General features: G+C 37.8%; 1 protein-coding gene across 3 annotated transcripts in view; it reads left to right on the top strand.

The window, feature by feature from the left end:
* REV1 (REV1 DNA directed polymerase) overlaps positions 1–11,679 on the top strand; it is a 57,034-nt gene extending 45,355 nt beyond the window's left edge. For all 3 annotated transcript variants that reach the window (XM_066313629.1, XM_066313630.1, XM_066313631.1), the window contains 8 exons: positions 292–448; positions 808–1,010; positions 2,822–3,055; positions 7,045–7,153; positions 8,194–8,405; positions 8,573–8,732; positions 9,597–9,699; positions 11,257–11,679. In XM_066313629.1, coding sequence (XP_066169726.1) covers positions 292–448; positions 808–1,010; positions 2,822–3,055; positions 7,045–7,153; positions 8,194–8,405; positions 8,573–8,732; positions 9,597–9,699; positions 11,257–11,368 — 1,290 coding nt within the window. In that variant the 3' untranslated portion in view covers positions 11,369–11,679. The remainder of the gene's footprint in view (positions 1–291; positions 449–807; positions 1,011–2,821; positions 3,056–7,044; positions 7,154–8,193; positions 8,406–8,572; positions 8,733–9,596; positions 9,700–11,256) is intronic.
* Positions 11,680–12,564: the final 885 nt, after the last annotated feature.

The raw sequence follows: 12,564 nt of genomic DNA, 5'->3' as shown, positions 1-12,564 counted from the left end.
CTTCATGATCCTGTTGACAGCAATTTTTTCTGTCAGAGAAGTTTAGATGGTAGCACCTTTATAATTCTTAGTTGTTGGATTATGGTGGGTAATCCTGGGATTTGTTGGGGATGTTTTTATTGGCTGTTCATGTGTATTTCAGTGTATTTTTTATTTTTACTCCCCACCCACCCACAACAGGCTACCAATTCCAAAGAATGTAACGTTGGTATGATATAATTACAGATTTTTAAAATTTATTTTATTTATTTCAAACTTCATTAAATGAATGCTTTTATGTTTTGGATTTAGGTTGGAATTCAGGTACAGCAGCTAGTTCCCATCAGTAAAACAACTTCAGCTCTCTCAACAGTACAATCTGGACATTTACCTGGTGGCTCACATTCGGTTATTGATCTTTTTCATGTTCAGAAAGCAAAAAAGCACTCAGAAGAAGAACATAAGGAAGGTCAGTGAGCTTTGTACGTGGCATGTGTGATAATGATCACTTCTGAAGGACCCTAACATAGATCACCTTTTGGAATATTTATTCAATATTATACCAGTATAAATTATGCAGCATAAAATTTCTGTGAGTGGGGTTTGCTGCTGCAAATGCTACTACTAATAAAATTTTGTATAAGATTAGTCGATTTTTTTTTTCTAATTAATAGTAACAGATACTTTGAAATAAAAGTGCTATGATTGGGCTGTATATTGCATAAACTCTTCAAATACTGCTAGAAATTATCTTTTACTGTGTCTTGAATCTTCAGAGTATTTGTAAATATTAGATGATCACTCTGTATTTTGTTTCCATATGTATAGTATTTGTGGCTGCTATGGACCTTGAAATATCTTCTGATTCAAGAACTTGCACTTTCCTTCCATCTCGTGGTACCAATGTCACACCTGGTCTCAATTCTAATGCCAGCAACACCGAGTCTGCTGTCAAGTGGAATGGTGTTCATTCTCCTATCAGTGTAAAATCCAGGCTCAATTTGAGTATTGAGGTTCCATCTGCTTCCCAGGTAAACCTGAGAATATGAAACATTTGCAGTATATTGTAATAACTTGAGATTATTATAATTGGGTTATATTGTAATAACTCATCTTATTTGAGTAGACCCAAAAGGAGTTCTTTTTTAAATGAAGAGTTGTAGTAAAGTACAGTGCACAGTTAGTAACTGTTATTAATGCAAAAATATTTTGCCATAATAAAATAAATGATGTTGAAGTTAGGATGCACACTTAACATTTGTACAGGATACCACTATTTAGGTGAGAGGAGGACATATTTAAATAAAGTATTTCTATGGGATGTGGGGATCTTTTAGGTGTATTTTACCAAAGGAATAGCCTTCATTTCTACCCCACATGCTGTTCAAGTAGACTCTGTTAGAAGGGTCTGCTATGAAACAGCTGCACAGAATCCTGCAGGTATTTTAGGTATAAGCAGATTTACTTGCTCTTCTGTAAAAGTCTGTCATTTAAATGTCTGTAATTTAGACCTGTAAAAGCATTTCTGATGTTTCTTTAACAGCTTTCTCAAGCATTTATCCATTTTAAGAAGGAAATTATGATTTGGCAGGAAACTTGTTCGTATAATGCAATATCCAAGCCAGCTCAGGATCTAAAAGTAACTTGACTGAAACAATGCAAAGCTGTGTACACTCAGATGCTGCCATAGGAGGAATGTGTATAAACAAGTTAAAAATGCACCAGCTGTTCAGTAGAGTTCCTAGAACTTTGGTGGCATTATGGCAAATATCTTTCTTTCTGCTTTTAACCATATTCTAATATGAAATGTTACAAAAAATCCAGGGCTGGAAAAGAGTGGTGAGAGTTAGTGCCACACTGCTGTCTGTATACTGTACTAGGAAAGTAACAGCAAGATACTTTACACCCAGGATTCCCAGGAAATTATTCTAGAGTTATGTATGCAGCAAATCTGGAATGAGTAAATACAGACAGAACATGGAAGAGTAACTGAAGTGATCAACAATACAGATAGCTTTCATCAAAACCTCTCAGTTACCAAGCCAAGTAGATTTTCATAGATATTTGTGGTTCTCCTCTGTAAATCCAGAATCTGGTCATAAGCTCCAAATTTTCTTCTTAAAGGTAAAAGATAAACTATTCTAGCACAGTTATGAAGTCTTACTCACCAGAACTTACAGGCAAATGTTGGCATTTCTCTACATAGTTTTATTCAGATTTTACTTGTAAGAAAAATGATGCTGTGCATCTCCTTGTCAGTTGTATTAATTCAGTCACTCATGCAGCTGTCACTGTACGCAGCAACTTCTGGACACTGAGGGGTTATCTCAGTTGTTTCAAGTGAATAAGTGATAGTAAGTAGTAGCTTATTTCATCATCCAGCTCTGGCAAGTTCGACAGTATGCAAACATATGTAATACCAGTAAAGTAAATCAGTAACATGCACCCTAAGAACTGTATAAAGAAAGAAATCAATTGCTTACAGCTTTGTGCCAGACACCGGTTTAGTATTCATATCAACTTGTTGCCTGTATAATTTGAACTCAGAATTTGGGTTTCTTTATCATTTAGGAAGCTGTAGAGGAAATCTGTGGTTTTTTGGTAAGAAGACTGATCATTATGAAAATATAAAACTGAGCATTCATAGTTACTGAGCTGCTTCAACTTACATGTTAATTTACTGCTGCAGAGTGTAACTCTCAGGTTCCTAAGGATGTTTGCATACACAGGGTAATATGTCATGAGTTTTGTACAATTCAGAAACTGTGTAACTAATGTTTTGACTAGAATAACTCTGTTACCTCTTCCTTAGAAAAATCTAAAAGCTTTTATATACTTGTAGCTAGATAAGTCAGTGCTAGAAGCTCTGCCACCTGATCTCCGAGAACAAGTAGAGCAAATATGCGCCATTCAGCAAGGAGAGAGTTACGGAGAGAGCAAAAAAGAGCCAGTAAATGGATGTAACAGTGCACTTCTGCCACAACCAGTTGGAACAGTGCTTTTACAAATACCAGAGCTCCAAGAACCAAATACCAATATGGGAATCAATGTGATAGCCTTGCCAGCTTTCTCACAGGTAGGGTGCTTGCATGGTATCAATAGACAATCCTTTTTCATCTATGGGAAGTTAGAAGCTCTTTCTTGAGACAGCATTAACTGGAACTGTGACTTCTCACAATCGTTCATGATCCTTTAATGTCTTCTAAAATTCTGTTTGTAATTGTTGCATTATCTGTCAGAAACATAGTATGGTAATATTTATTGAAGATTATAGTCATAAGTCAGCCTATGTTTTTGCTATTGTTTAATGTAAAAGCCCCTCATATAGTAAGCTTTGCAATCCAGTCTGTCAGTAGCTTTTTTCTGCATTGCAGCTGAGTTACACTCAACCATAAGTCTGAAGCAGTCCTAAAATCTGCTTAACTAAGTCACAGGAGACTCTTAAAGTGTGTGTTCTGATGGGGTAAAGCCAACCTCTGCTAGCTTCTTCTGTAGATGTGGCTGTTTGTGTCTCATTCCTGAGAGAAGGATAGTCATGGCTAGAGGTTGTGCATAACTCCATAGTTTTTAAATGGACTCATACATAGCATGTACAGTATGAGAAAAGAAAAAGATGTTTGTCAAAATGGGGAGCTTGAAAGGGCAACAGGGAACAAACAGTAAGGATGCTTCTAATGCTCTTGGACTGCTCTTCAGTCCAAGAAGATGCTGAAAAAGTGTAGCGTGAAAAATAATAAAAATAGTAATAAAAATAATAATAAAGATTAAAAAAAAATCAAAGATTCAGTTACCCAGAGATACACTATCTTGCATTGCATCGTTTAAAATGGAGCAATGTTTTTATTTTTCTGTTTCATTGTACCTTTGCTGTTCTCAGATGAAGCAATACCATTTAATCACATTTATAGAGATTTGTTGCTGTTTCTAATGCATAATGTTGCTTAGCTGGCAAAAACATCCAGAGAAAATAATATAAAAATTGCACTAAATAACTGATTCATAACTGTTATTTTAGAAAATGTGTAGTTTAACCTTTTACTAAAATTTCCACACTTGGATTAAAGTTGAGAACCAGTTGTGTCAGTTTTTATTCCTGAACTGCGAAGTTTGGTTTCCTGAATAATTAGTGTGCAGTAATATCTGAGTTCTCTCTGCCACAGCTGTTTAAAATTTTGTAGTTGCATCTGTCCATAAGCAAGATGTGTGTTAAATTGGGCTGTGCTCTGAACTATACCCCTCCACACTTGGCTTGCCACTCAGTACTGTTTTTCAGGGTAAATGGTAACTGCATATGACTTACTATAAAAATTCCTTTTAGTTTGTTTATGCTTTATCTGTCAAATAATTAGGTAGTCAAGATTTGATTGTTATTTTTAAAAGCAGCATCACTTTTTGAAGTTTTCTTAAAAGGACCTAGTTTTTTGCATTGGTTTTTCTGTCTCTATCTCCTAATGTATTTTGTGACCCAGTTACTTGATCCAAAAATGCAACTTAGTAGAGCAGCCTTCTTGTTTGAAGATGTAGTTCAAGAAGAATTGAGTACTTCCTATTTATTTGTCAAAGATATCCATACTGTCTATTTGAGAGTGCCTTATGCTCCTATTCCAGATTTTCTCCTGAAAAGCATTCAACTTTCTTTACTGAGGACTAATATTTACAATTTTCATTTTCTGATTTAGGTCCACGTTTAATACCTAGAATAGTATGGTTGAAAAGCTTCCTGTAGGTGGGGGGGTGGGGGGGAGCTAAACCCAGTTCATTAATACAGGGGGATTTTTTTTTTCTGTGTTAAAATCAAAGATTAACTTAATTTAGAAGTACCATCTTATGCTAAATATTTTTTCTCTTAAAGTCTTTGTGGTTGTGTATATGCTAGGACTACACTCAAACATTTAAATCTACTTCATGGCCCATGAGGCAATGAAATGAGTAGTAATAGATTTCAGGTATAGAAATACTGCCAACTACTCCAAAATCAGTACTTTATCTACATCAGATGTAAATTATGTCCTGCCATCTCTTTATAGCTAATAAGGTTTGTTTTTCAGCTCTTCATTCCTTTTGTCTGAGCTGAGTTTTTATGATCAGATGCAAAGCTAATTGGCTAATAGTGATTTATTAATTAGAAAATGTGGGAAAATTCCTTTGTTAGCTGAAGTTCTCCTGTGAAAGGAACCCAGATAGGTTGCATTCCTTTCCATCAGTTTCTGAAGTAGTCTTTAAATTTAGAATAGCTGTATATCTCTGGAGCCTGGATCCTGCAGAAGTGTAGGATGCAAAAAATAAAGATTACAGATGCCTAGAAATGAGTGATATTTGTAATAATTAGTGGTGGTGAGTTTTCCGCTGATCCTTACAGTGTCTTTATGTGGTAGAAGTTCTTACTAAGGAAATTGATATAAGCACATCAGAAATACTGATAGCTATATGCTGAGGTCATCCATGACTTCATCAAACCAAGACTCTCCATAATGTGACAACTTTCAGATATCTGTATTACAGTGCTAGGATATTGTACAGTCAGTTACCTGACACTTAGTTATATCGGAGAACACATGTGAATTCAATTGGTGGCTCCTCTAATTGAATTTTTCCATTAGTGATGAGGGAATAACAAAAATGCATCCAGTTCATGTACTGCAATTATTTCTGCATGAATTAAGTGGTGTATACAAAAAAAAGTGTCAGTTCAGAGCATTCCAAATCCTTGACTCTCGAATGCTTTACCAGAGAGCACTAACCTTTTTAAAAAAAGTTTTATTAAGTAAAATTTGTATTTAAAAAGATAACTTACACCTGAGATGCAGTTGGCTGCATTCCACTGTAGTGCTTTGTTCTGCACAATGTATATGGTAATTGAGGTCAGAGCTGTTCCCATTTCCTCCTTCAATTAGTGAATATTCTATGTGACTCATGGAGTTCTGAAAAAGGAACAAACTTGTGCTAAATTGATTAATTTTAACCTGTAAGAGCATGTTCTGGTGTTTATTATCTGTATTATTTAGACATCATATGTGTGAATAGCACGCTGTACCTCCCTGTCATAGCATACATGTTTTGGTTTAAAAAAAATGAAATCTCTATTGAAAATAATAGATAAATGTTAATACATTTGTAGATTGACATGTAATAAATACAGTATCTCAGATAATGGCAGAAATTGCATTGTGCTCTTAGAACAGTAATTGCAGTTTCAACTAATTTTTTGTTGTTTGTTCTCATCTCTCAGTTTTACCAGTGAAATGAAGGGTACTCTTCCACTGGCAGATTTGATCCACTAAATCATAGGTTTGCTTTTTTGAATTAGATTTTGAAGATTATGAGCTGAAAACACTGTCCAGTTATAATGGGAAACTCCAAATACAAGACAAGTCTGTCACTGATACGCTGCTTCAGACACACAAAGAGGAAAATAACTGATAGTACAAGAAATTCTATTTTGTCCATATAAGTATGTCTGGCAATTGGCATCAGATTATTTCCTATCTAGAATCCAAGTCCCTGGGACACTTGGGGACTGTGCTTTTATCAGTCAAGCAAATGGTGGACAACTGTGGGAGAAAGAGATTAAACCCTTTTGTGTTAATTCAAACTGCGACATAGCTGGACTTGGCTTTTCCTGTCCTTAAAGAGCTGATACCATTTTCAAGAATATTCTGAGTAATATAGCAGCTTGCAGGAAATAGAAGTATCAAAAGAAAAGGAAGAACAGAACTCTGGTCACAATGTTGGTTTTGAAATTTGAAGGGAGTGCTCTCTGTGTTAGGCTTAATCCTGCTCTTAGTGCAGCTCTACTGAGTATCAGTAGGTGAGTGAAGGGTTATATGCTCATAATAGTAATTTTAATAAATATTTAGAGTAGTAGGAAATGTACATTTTTGTTGTTTTTACAAACTAAAATATACAGAGAAAATGTACAATGTCTTTTACAGTGTTTTAGTTTTATCTTCTTTACTTTTGCTTGGCATAAAATGTAAGTACCTTTCTCTTGTGAGTGACCTAGAAGGAAGCAAATGGTGCTGCTCACTGCTAAAATAATAAAATGAATCTTTTGTTACTGTTCAGGTGGACCCCGAGGTTTTTGCTGCACTACCTGCTGAGTTGCAAGAAGAGCTGAAAGATGCATATGATCAAAGGCAGAAGCAATCAGAGCAGCAGCCTGCTAACACTTTAGGTGAGAATGTGTAGTTGTGAGTAGTCTTCTGGTATAGGAGTGGCTTGCTATCCAAACAGCTATGCAACCCTAAGTACCAAACTGGAAAATAATACCAGAGCCTCTCTGAAGATGCTGTGTTCAATGGAATTTCTGTATTTATTTTTCACAGACTGTCAGTTACAACCAGCTGTGGTTTCAGTTTGCAAACAGGTGCCCAGCTTTACTCAAATGGGTAATTAATTCAGTTCATGGGGACTGTGGCACTAAACTTAGCCACATCCATATGTTTACTGAATGGAATCCAAACTTGATGTCTCTTGTGATTTAAAGTATTGCACCTTCTTAAGTTAGTTAAACTCTGTTCAGGGAGCATTCTCATGGTTCCCTGAGACCCACAGCACTGGCAGGGCTTTGGGGCAGCTAGAGGAACATACTGCATCTCAATGTATGTCTGATAGTCAGCTGATCTGAGCTGATCATCCAGGTCTCCTTTCTGTAATCAGTAGAAAGAAATAAGACTAATTCCCTGTGAACATGCTTTGTCATAAAAATAGGTTGTAAATGCTATTGGCTTGATTGCCACTTAAACACTACATTGTAATTATAATCACACCCTGATTTCATAGCCAGTGCAGACATGTTAGAATGATGGAATGAGAGCAATTTCCTTCATAAACTGTGATAAAAGCATTTTGGGGGCTTTACACTGCTGGCTTTGCTGGTAACACTGGTGGGACAGTGCTCTAACTGAGGTCAGGCAATCTGTCCAGTAGATTCAGATTTCACCAGCTGCTTATATTCAAGTACTGAAATGCTCACGTTAAAAAGTTTATGAATAGCTGAGTATCCTCTGCATACCCTGAAAGTCTTAACAGTGCTTTTCAAATACCTAAAAACTTGCCAGGATCTGGAATGGGGGATGTGTTAAAGTTGCTTTATCTAGGCTGTGTTTCCTGAAGTGATAATTAGATTTTTGTGTGAGATAGAGTCCCCCTTTCAATGGAAAAGTATTAAATTTCAAGTGTATAGCAACCACTGACTGTTCTTGTGTTTTTCAGTGTCAAAAAATCCTGTCTTACACCTGAAGCATACAACTATGAAAAATAAGAAAAAAATACGGAAGAAAAATCCAACCAGTCCTGTGAAAAAGATTCAGAGTCCTTTGAAAAACAGACTTATTGGTAGTCCTGCAAAAAACATGCCAGCTACATCTGGGAGCCCACAGAAGCTAATAGATGGCTTCTTGAAACAAGAAGGAACAGCTTCTCAGGTACTTCTAACACAGACAGCTTTTGGTAAAGTTGTGTCTGCTTCCTTAGACTTAGTTCATTGTTGCTATTTTTCTTTACTGGATTCTTCACTGACACTTATCTCTGTATGTCTGTGGTGTTCCCATATTTGTCAGACTGAGCATTATCCATTCTCTGTTTGGAACAGGCAGAAGCAGTTCCCTCCACATCGGATTGTTCAGGCCCACGAGCTCTGCAGACGGAGGCACAGCCGCGCTCATTCAGACCACAGGCCCCAAACCTCGCTGGAGCCGTGGAGTTCAACGATGTGAAGACCTTGTTGAAAGAGTGGATCACAACTATCTCAGGTGGGGGTGTCACTCTGGGGTTATCTTGCAATGCATCACAAAGAAAACTGCTTTGAGTAGGCTTTTTGTACTTCCTTTCTCCTTCACTCTTCTTTTTGCTGCTTATTGATCACAGTACTCTTGAACTTCTTGACTGCCTTGGCAGTCGTGGAAGAGCTTGATTCCTTCTACCAGCTGTTACTCTGTGGCTTTGCCAATTCCTGTGTCTTGTTTAACATCATGAAAATTAACATGCTCCCTCTTCAAGTCATGTGTCTGGCCGTTGTCCTATGCCTTGATGTTACTTGTGTCTGAGGTTTACTGTGGTTTTCCAACATACTGCAACCACTAAGATGAAAACTCTTGAAAGGGAATTAATTTTCTTCTATGAAGCTCTCATCTTAGAGGCAAAGGAGTGCAGGGCTTGGGGTTTTGTCAAAATAAATGCTGGAAAGAACCCTAGATAAAAAAAACTGTGCAACTGTGACACTCTTGCTAAATTGTGATTTGAATTAGGTCAAACATATAGCAACTCCTTAAAACCTTGGGAAATTTGACCTTCCTACCCTGGACATTATTATTCTCCTAAGAGTTTCAAAACAGCCATTGCATTCTAAATCCCAATTCTTTTCCCTTTGGTTACTGCTAGCTTCGCTGTCAGTTGTTCTTACTGAAAAAAAAGAAGACAGGTATTTCAGGACCCTGCAGACCTGTTATGTGCACAGCTTCTGATGTCAGGAAGATGTGTGACCATACAGAAATTGTCAGGTTGGCCCCTGATATGCTGACACTGCAGAATTTCTTTCTACTGTATTCCCATTATTCTGTGATTATATTCTAAGTATACGTAGAGAACTCATTTTTAATTTTTTTTTTTTATTACAGATCCTATGGAAGAAGATATTCTACAGGTTGTGAAATACTGTACTGATCTAATAGAAGAAAAAGACTTAGAAAAGTTGGATCTGGTGGTTAAGTACATGAAAAGGTAACTTAATTGCTAGTATTTGTGAACTTTAGACTATTTTTGTTAGAATTTACACACTAGATGCTGCCCTGTGAGTTCATTAATCCATTAGACATTCCACTGATGAGTGTTTTTAAGCCTAAAAGCTGGATTTGAGGGAAGGAGTTGGAGTGTTAAAATAGATAATTTGTGAAAAATTAAGAGTAATATTTAGTAGTTTTTCATAGAATCACAGAATGGTTTGGGTTGAAAGGGACCCTAAAGATTACCCAGGCCAAACACCCCTGCCTTGGGCAGGGACACCTGCCCCTGGAGCGGGTTGCTCAGAGCTCCATCCAGCCTGGCCTTGAACACTTCCAGGGATGGAATCCATGAAAGTTTCTGGGCAACAATTTCTAGGCAAAAATTGTAGTTTTCATCAGCATTGTCCCTTTTCTTCATCCTGTTTTTTTTCACTTCTTCCTGGCATCTTAGACCTGATTTTATTCTCTTGTTCTATCCACATCCTGTCTCATCTCCAGCCTTTAAATCCATTCCTGTTACTTTGTTATGTGCTCCTAATACTCTTCCCATGAGTTATGAGGTTTTAATCCATTTATAACTTGCTTATTAACTAAGCTTAATCGTGGGGCTCAGCTTTCTAGGTTTTAGATCTGCAAAGCATGTTTCACAAAATGAATCAATACCAAAAAGACTACAGAAGTGTAGAAAGTTCAGTGGGCTGTTGTATTATGGGGTATCTTTAGGCCTTAGAAAATGCAAAATACACAATGCAATGAACTGTTTTATGGAATCTTACGGTCAATTCTTTATAAAACTTTTCAGAATTGTCAGAATGTCCCATTCCTGGTCCCTGTGTGTTGGATCTGCACTGATGGCAGTGTGTCTCTCCAAAGGGTTCACACTTACTCGTGTGATACTGGTGTTACACCCTCCAGAGCCCCGCGTGTAGGAGCCCTCCGCTCTCCTGCAATACAGGGATCTGGAAGGGAGACTGAGAGTGCAGAGCTGCTTTGTTTTCCTTGGGCAGTTCCTTCATTCACTTCTGTAGCTGCTGATTATAAGAGTAACTCACATCATAGTGGGGACTCGTAGTTCTCTGTGGATTTTGTTTTTAGCAATAAATATAAAAAATAAAAAGGGAATATATAAAAAATTAAATAGTGCCCAAACACTATAATTTAAATGTGTCAATTGCACTTGGCATTTGTTGGAAAGAGAGAAATAGCATCTCTGTCTTGGGATGAGGAAGTGAAGATCAGGATTCAGAGGCTTGCCATTTCTAGTCTTCAGTATGCAGTTCTGAAGGTCACCCACCACTTAATTCACAGGCTCACACACTGCCAGATGTCAGCATTCACAAGCTGCTGTGACACTGCTCACACCAGGAATTCGTGCCATTAAGTAAGGCTTGGTGTGGTTGAGTAGAGAGCGAGGGCTTTACCAGCACCTATATCAAAATTCCATTTATGGGGAACTGTTGAGGTCTTGTTTTCCAGTGTGAAGACCAAAAGTGACTGTAAAAAGGACTGGTTCTGTAATGGTCATTTTCAGCCTCTTCTTCCTTTTCCCCTTCAGGTTAATGCAGTCATCCGTGGAATCAGTTTGGAATATGGCATTTGACTTCATTCTTGACAATGTTCAGGTAGTTTTACAACAAACTTACGGAAGCACATTAAAAGTTATCTGAACTTGTAGTAAAGAGCTTGATGAGAGCCTGGAGCTCTCTGCTAGCTGTGCCATAAGTGCTTGTGAGGTATTTGCAAAGTGCATGATAGTAATGCCCTGAGTTTTTATAATTTCAAATTTCTTTTTAAACAACAAAGTGTTTTGTACATTTCTTTTCAGAAAGTGCCAAATTTGTCAGTATTGCATGTAAATAATTGTGTTAAAATTCTTTTATTGTAGTATAGAATCTATTTACAAAATGTTTGTTTATAAAGTTTTATGGATTTTTACAGTGAAGTGTTTACAGTTGTTTAATAAAGAACTGTATGTATATTTTTGTACTGATTCTATTTTGTGATGCTTCAGTTTGAATATAGTGAACCCCTTTCACTAAAGGTGCAGCTTCGATTCATTTCACAAAGTTCTGCACAGTGGCACAGTTCATGGAGGAGCCTGCTTTTCTGTTTCTTCTCCACTAACTTTATTACAGATTTTAAGCTGAGGGCAGAATGTTGGTTCATTTTCAGTTTAATCCTTCGAAGATTCAAGCCAGGGTGGCCCAGCCACTCCTGAAGCACACAGGGTGTCAGCTGAAGCCTGGGTGCTGTCTGACCTTGGGTGTCCTGTCACCTCTCAGGTGCTCCTGGAGGACGGCGTCACCCCAAAGTAGCAGTGTAACGGAGGGGGGACAACACAGAGCGTTGGTCAGGCCTGCATCTGTCCTCTGCATTGCTCCTACTCAGGATACAGCCACGTGTAAAACAACACCCTTCTCCTCAGCCTGGGGTGTGTGTTTCCTTCATGCAACAAAACAAAACTGGTTGTAGGGAGTCCCAGAGACAAAATAAAACCATCCCAGTGCTGTGTCCCTGATTGGGGAGTGTGCTTGCATCCCTGCTTTTTGCAGGTGTGCACCGGCCTCACACAGTTGTACTTTGCCTAGTACATTGAACAAGGCATAATACAAAACCTGGAGAAAATGAAGAACACTTGACGAAAACCAAGTTGGTAAGAAAAATCTCGTGAAGAAATGATGGGAGAGGTGAGAAGTATCCTACATGATGCTAGGCATAGAACTGAGAGCAGGAGTGCAAGCTGGAGCTAATCCTGGAGCAGTATTTCCACCACTAGCTTAAATGGAAGTGCTGCAGGGAGAGCAGCTGCAGCTGCCAGTACATCTGGGGAAGAGAAAGCTCTGTGGTCATGGCCCTGTCTGCA

The sequence above is a fragment of the Sylvia atricapilla genome, chromosome 2 (genome assembly GCF_009819655.1).
Source record: "Sylvia atricapilla isolate bSylAtr1 chromosome 2, bSylAtr1.pri, whole genome shotgun sequence".
In the NCBI taxonomy this organism is placed as follows: Eukaryota; Metazoa; Chordata; class Aves; order Passeriformes; family Sylviidae; genus Sylvia; species Sylvia atricapilla.
Note: the sequence above shows the minus strand (reverse complement) of the source record. Positions and strands in the feature narration are given on the sequence as shown.